Here is a 7,070-nt window from a genome sequence, read left to right as displayed (position 1 = left end):
TGCAGTAATCTCCTGAGCTCCCTCTACTGGTGGCTGTATATATATCTGTATGCAGTAATCTCCTGAGCTCCCTCTAGTTGTGGTTGTATATATCTGTATGCAGTAATCTCCTGAGCTCCCTCTAGTGGTGGCTGTATATATCTGTATGTAGTAATCTCCTGAGCTCCCTCTAGTGGTGGCTGTATATATCTGTATGCAGTAATCTGCTAAGCTCCCTCTTGTGGTGGCTGTATATATCTGTATGCAGCAATCTCCTGAGCTCCCTCTAGTGGTGGCTGTATATATCTGTATGCAGTAATCTTCTGAGCTCTCTCTAATGGTGGCTGTATATATCTGTATGCAGTAATCTCCTGGGCTCTCTCTAGTGGTGGCTGTATATATCTGTATGCAGTAATCTCCTGAGCTCCTTCTAGTGGTGGCTGTATATATCTGTATGCAGTACTCTCCTGAGCTCCCTCTAGTGGTGACTGTACATATCTGTATGCAGTAGTCTCCTGAGCTCCCTCTAGTGGTGGCTGTATATATCTGTATGTAGTAATCTCCTGAGCTCCCTCTAGTGGTGACTGTATATATCTGTATGCAGTAATCTCCAGAGCTCCCTCTAGTGCTGGCTGTATATATCTGTATACAGTAATCTCCAGAGCTCCCTCTAGTGCTGGCTGTATATATCTGTATGTAGTAATCTCCAGAGCTCCCTCTAGTGCTGGCTGTATATATCTGTATGTAGTAATCTCCTGAGCTCCCTCTAGTGGTGGCTGTATATATCTGTATGCAGTAATCTTCTGAGCTCCCTCTAGTGGTGGCTGTATATATCTATATGCAGTAATCTCCTGAGCTACCTCTAGTGGTGACTGTGTATATCTGTATGCAGTAATCTCCTGAGCTCCCTCTAGTGGTGACTGTATATATCTGTATGCAGTAATTTCCTGAGCTCCCTCTAGTGGTGGCTGTATATATCTGTATGCAGTAATCTCCTGAGCTCCCTCTAGTGGTGGCTGTATATATCTGTATGCAGTAATCTCCTGAGCTCCCTCTAGTGGTGGCTGTATATATCTGTATGCAGTAATCTCCTGAGCTCCCTCTAGTGGTGGCTGTATATATCTGTATGTAGTAATCTCCTGAGCTCCCTCTAGTGGTGACTGTATATATCTGTATGCGGTAATCTCCGAAACTCCATATAGTGGTGGCTATATTTCTAACATTGTGGTGGCAGCATCATACTGTGGAGAAGATTTTCTTCAGCAGGGACGGAGAAGCTGGTCAGAGTTGATGGGAAGATGGATGGAGCTAAATACAGGGCAATCCTGAAATACTTGGTAGAGGCTGCAAAAGACTTAAGACTGGGGCGGAGGTTCACCTTCCAGAAGGACAATGACCCTAAACATCCAGCCAGAGATACAATTGAACGGTTTAGATCAAAGCATATTCATGTGTTAGAATGGCCACGTCACAGTCAAGACCTAAATCCCACTGAGAATCTGTGACAAGACGTGAAAATTACGGTTCACAGACGTTCTCCATCCAATCTGACTGAGTGCGAAGAAGAATGGGCAAAAATTTCAGCCTCTAGATGTGTAAAGTAGAGACATCCCCCAAAAGCCAAGCAGCTGTATTTGAAGTGAAAGGTGGTCCTACAAAGCACTGACTCGGGGGGCTGAATACTAATGCACACCACACTTCCCAGATGTTTATTTATTAAACATTTTGAAAACCTTGTATCATTTTCTTTTCACTTCACACATACTTGCTACTTTGTGTTGGTCTATCACAGGGATCAGCAACCTTCGGCACTCCGGGTGCTTGTGGAACTACAACTCCCAGCGTACACACTTGTTCGGCTGTTCTAAAGGAGGATTCTGGGAGTTGTAGTTTCAGAACAGCTGGAGGTTGCTGATCTCTGGTCTGTCACAAACAATCCCAATAAAATACATCTAAGTTTGTGGGTGTAACGTGAAAAAATGTGGAAAAGTTCAAGGGTGTGAATACTTTTTCAAGGCTCAGTATGTGTGAAGGGAAGCAGAGGACTGTGGAAGTTCACATTAAACTGTGGATTATTGTAAATAAAAGTTCAAGGTAAATTCCAGTTTAGATTGTACTTTGATTTACAATGCAGCGAAACCTGTAAAGCACGCTGGGGGGTAGTAGTTAGAAGGCACATATATTGGCAGAGAGGGCGTCTGGTATGTTACAGATAACCTCCATCTCACCCCTCTGGGTTTTTATGATGGGATCAGTGGCCGTAACACATAAGAACCAGTGATAGATGACTGACCACATTCATCACGGCGAGGTTTGTGTCAACATTCGCTCCATTCATTACATCTACGCAAATCAATATAATGTAGTATGGCGGCATTATACCCAGGAGGTCTGACTGGTCAGGTGACCGCAGGTGCTTCCTTATAAAAGCACCTTTACCTTCTTCGGTCCAGGCTCACGACGACGCTCCGGCTCAAAGGTAAGAGAATATTTAGATGTAGCAGAGCTGAACGTATCATTTAAATGATCTGGCTATAAGGCAGACGCAATTAGAAGAATGGGTAGAAAACAGCAGATTGCAATCATTCTGCCCGTGATGTAATGGAAGTCAACCCTCTAAGTATTTATAGTCTGCTTCTGCTGCAGTATAAATCATGGTGGAGGGACGGAGAATAGTCTAAGCTACTGATGAACCTCAGACTATAGTCAGAGTTCAGTAGTCAAAATAGCCAGGTTGATTAATCAGAGCGGACTTGCAAAGCTGCAGTGTAAATCATGGAGAGCAGAATAACAGCTAATGAGATTTCAGATTTCCGTAGGCTCCAATAGACAATGCAATCAATGTGCAGTTCAGTGGGTCATTTTTAAGCCCACACATGGCGATCTGCTTGGACTATTGGGGGTTGTAGTTGTGCACTGTACCTGCAGTCCTATGTAAAACCTATAATGATGGCCTTTTTTGGCATCTGTGGAATCTATTGGTTGTATGAATACTATGTTATTGCTTTGTGTAGATCACATCGGAATATGGAATTACTCCGTAGCGCCGCCCTCCTGTGCATTCTGTGGATAGCTGCTGCTCAGAATGGTAATGCCCGTCAGACATTGTATCCTTTATATATATAGATCCTGTCATGTCATTTCTTCAACACACACAGGTGACTGACACATATACAGTACATTGTAACGAACCCTGCAGCTGAATATGGACTTTAATCTTCTGTTGTTCACTCTTTTTACTCACACAGTCAGAAATGTCGCCCTTCAGGGTCGTGCAACTCAATCCACCATATACAATGGGATCTCCACTGCCATAAATGCCATAGATGGCAATCTAAACTCAAATTTCCATCATGGATCCTGCTCCTGTACCAGTCAGGAGGCATCTCCCTGGTGGAGGGTGGACCTACTGAGACCTCACAGAATCTCCCACATCATCATCACTAACAGAGGAGACTGCTGTGGGGAAAGGCTGAATGGAGCCAAAATCCTGGTCGGGAACTCCCTGGAGAACAATGGCAACAACAACCCAAGGTGAGGACTGACCTGTAACTCTAGAATGGGGGCACACCTAACATTTGGGGAATACATGTCAATGGGAGTGATGATGTGATCAGGAGAGGTCATGTTAGTGGGTGAAGTTATGTCAACGGGAGAAGTCATGTCAACGGGAGAAGTCACGTCAACGGGAGAGGTCACGTCAACGGGAGAGGTCACGTCAACGGGAGAGGTCACGTCAACGGGAGAGGTCACGTCAACGGGAGAGGTCACGTCAACGGGAGAGGTCACGTCAACGGGAGAAGTCACGTCAACGGGAGAAGTCACGTCAACGGGAGAAGTCAAGTCAACGGGATATTTCATGTCAGTGGGAGAGGTTATGCCAATGAGAGATTTCATGTCAACGAGAGAAGTCATGTCAATGGAAAAGGTCATGTTAATGGAAGAGATTATGTCAGTGAGAGAGGTCATGTCAACTGTAAAATTCATGTCAACGAGAGAGTTCATGTAAATCAGATAAGCCATGTCAGTGAGAGAGGTTATGTCAAAGATAGACATCATGTGTCCCTTCTAGGGTCAACTGTTGAATGGACCAAACCATGAAAGGGCCACCATCAAACCTGATCTATGTCTACACTAACACCAAGTATAGTCCATTGGGCTGCAAAGACACACCAAAGCTTGAGGCTCAATAAAAGATCTACAATTACCTTAATGGGGTTGTGCCAAGATTTTTTTTTAAATGCATCCCTTATCTCATTGGTTGGGGTCCTCAACTATCATGAGAATGGAGAACATGTGCCTCACCCAATATGAATGGACTGGCAAATGGGCATGCACGCTGCTGTTCCATTCTTCTCTGTAGGATTGCTGTTGACTGCTTCTTCTGCACCCCCTATAGCTCTGACACATCAGTGATAATGATGCTATGACTATTAACCATTGTTTCTGTGTCTCACAGCTGTGCAGATGTCACCTCTATACCCAACGGGGGTACCAAGACCTTCCAGTGCACCAACATGGTGGGCCAATATGTCAGCATCATCCTGCCAAAAAAGAACACCTACCTGCAGTTGTGCGAGGTCCAAGTCTTTGGTATTCCTGAATCTAATGACTCCTCGTGCTTTTAGCTACAGCAGTAATATGTGAGGCTCCTGCAGTGAAGTTCATGAATTTATTACTAATCTTTCATGTATCTTATGTCCACTATACAAATAAAAATGAATACAATTATGAGATGGATTGTTGCATTTCAGCCACAACCTCCCAAATGTCTAGGTCTAATGGGGATCACACCTGAGTATGGGGAACATATGAGAGCAAACCTAAGGCTGGGACACTTATAGGAGCATACCTGAGGCTGGGGCACCTATAGGAACATACCTGAGGCTGGGGCACCTATAGGAACATACCTGAAGCTGGGGCACTTGTAGGAGCACACCTGAGAAAGGGACACTTATAATAGTATGCCTGAAGATTTGGCACTTATAGGAGCATACCTGAGGCAGGGGCACTTATTGGAGAATACCTGAGGCAGAGGCACTTATAGGAGCACACCTGATGATGGGGCACTTATGGGAGCATACCTGGGGCACTTATAGGAGCACACCTGATGATGGGGCACTTATGGGAGCATACCTGTGGCTGGAGCACTTATAGGAGAATACCTGAGGCTTGGGGGAATTATAGAGGCATTCCTGAGGCAGGGGCACTTAAAGGAGCATACCTGAGGCAGGGGCACTTAAAGGAGCATACCTGAGGCAGGGGCACTTATAGGAGCACACCTGGGGATGGGACACTTATAGGAGCATACCTGAGGCTGGAGCACTTATAGGAGAATATCTGAGGCTGGGGCACTTATAGGAGCACACCTGAGGCTGGGGCACTTATAGGAGCACACCTGGGGCTGGGGCACTTATTGGAGAATACCTGAGGCTGGGGCACTTATTGGAGCACACCTAAAGCTGGGGCACTTATGGGAGTATGCCTGGGGCACTTATAGGAACATACCTGAGGCTTGAGCACTTATAGAAGCATACCTGAGGATGGGGCACTTATCTGTATAGGAGCACACCTGAGGCTGGGGCACTTATAGGAACATACCTGAGGATTTGGCACTTATAGGAGCACACCTGAGGATGGGCACTTATAATAGCAGACCTGAGGCTGGGGCACTTATAGGAACATACCTGAGGCTGGGGCACTTATTGGAGAATATCTGAGGCTGGGGCACTTATAGGAGCACACCTGAGGCTGGGGCACTTATGGGAGCATACTTGGTGAACTTATAGGAACACACCTGAGGCTGGGGCACTTATTGGAGAATACCTGATGCTGGGGCACTTATAGGACCATACATGAGGTTGGAGCACTTATGGGATAACACCTGAGGATGGGGCACTTATAGGAGCACACCTGAAGATGGGGCACTTATGGGAGCATACTTGGGGAACTTATAGGAGCATACTGTACCTGAGGCTGGGGCACTTCTAGGAGAATTCCGGATGCTCGTGCACTTATAGAAGCATTTCTGAGGCTGGGGCACTTATTGGAGAATTCTTAAGGCTCGGGCACTTATAGAAGCATTCCTGAGGCTGGGGCACTTATAGAAGCATTCCTGAGGCTGGGGCACTTATAGGAGCATACCTGAGGCTGGGGCACTTATTGGAGAATTCTTAAGGCTCGGGCACTTATAGAAACATTCCTGAGGCTGGGGCACTTATAGAAGCATTCCTGAGGCTGGGGCACTTATAGGAACATACCTGAGGCTGGGTCACTTATAGGAACATACCTGAGGCTGGGTCACTTATAGAAGCATTCCTGAGGCTGGGGCACTAATGGGAACACACCGGAGGCTGGAACACTTATTGAAGCACACTTGAGGCTGAAACACTTATGGGAGACCATTTGAGGTTCAGGCACTTATTGTTACACACCTGAACCTGGGATACTAATGGAGCACACATGAAACAAAGACACTTATTGGACCACACTTGAGGCTGGGAAACTCATGAGAGCAGACCTTACACTTCTTGAAGTATACTGTCCATAGATGGTCTGTTCTTCATCTGGAAAGGGGACCAGACATCTATTAAGGAATTTCACCAACGATTAAATGAGAATACTTGGGGTATCAAGCTCTCCCTGGATATTAGCTGTGACCAGATCAATTAACTGGATTTCACCAATCTCTCTCAAGACCGACCAAGATTCATGACATACACATTCTCCAAAAAAGTAGATAGCAATAGCTGTCTACATTTTCCGAGCAACCACTATGAAAATGGATGACCAATATCCCTTTTAGTCGATTTAAAAGAATTAGGAAAAATTGCTCAGAGGATAAAACTTTTCAGGAACAAGCAAAAAATACTAAGTGTACGTTTTTGACAGAAAGGATACCCACCTCCCTTAGTGAAGAATGCTTACTGGAGATACAAAGAACCAGGACAGCTCCAGTGCTTGCAACCAAAGATGCCTCTGAAGATAATGCACGTAGAAGCTGCAATTTTCCACCTATACAGCCTCACGTGGCGATACTAGGAAAATTCTAGTTAATCACTGGTCTGTACTTATGAAAGATGCATATCTAG

The 7,070-nt window shown here is 45.4% G+C and overlaps 1 protein-coding gene across 1 annotated transcript; it reads left to right on the top strand.

Moving 5' to 3' along the window:
• The first annotated feature begins 2,428 nt into the window (after positions 1-2,428).
• On the top strand, positions 2,429-4,710 carry LOC120999895 (fucolectin-4-like). Its single transcript, XM_040430946.1, has 4 exons — positions 2,429-2,458; positions 2,994-3,067; positions 3,228-3,513; positions 4,439-4,710. Exons 2-4 carry the CDS (start codon positions 3,007-3,009, stop codon positions 4,605-4,607), a joined length of 516 nt encoding a protein of 171 aa, XP_040286880.1. The 5' UTR covers positions 2,429-2,458; positions 2,994-3,006; the 3' UTR covers positions 4,608-4,710.
• The last annotated feature ends 2,360 nt before the right edge of the window (positions 4,711-7,070 follow it).

This window comes from Bufo bufo, chromosome 4, assembly GCF_905171765.1.
Source record: "Bufo bufo chromosome 4, aBufBuf1.1, whole genome shotgun sequence".
Taxonomy (NCBI): Eukaryota; Metazoa; Chordata; class Amphibia; order Anura; family Bufonidae; genus Bufo; species Bufo bufo.
Note: the sequence above shows the minus strand (reverse complement) of the source record. Positions and strands in the feature narration are given on the sequence as shown.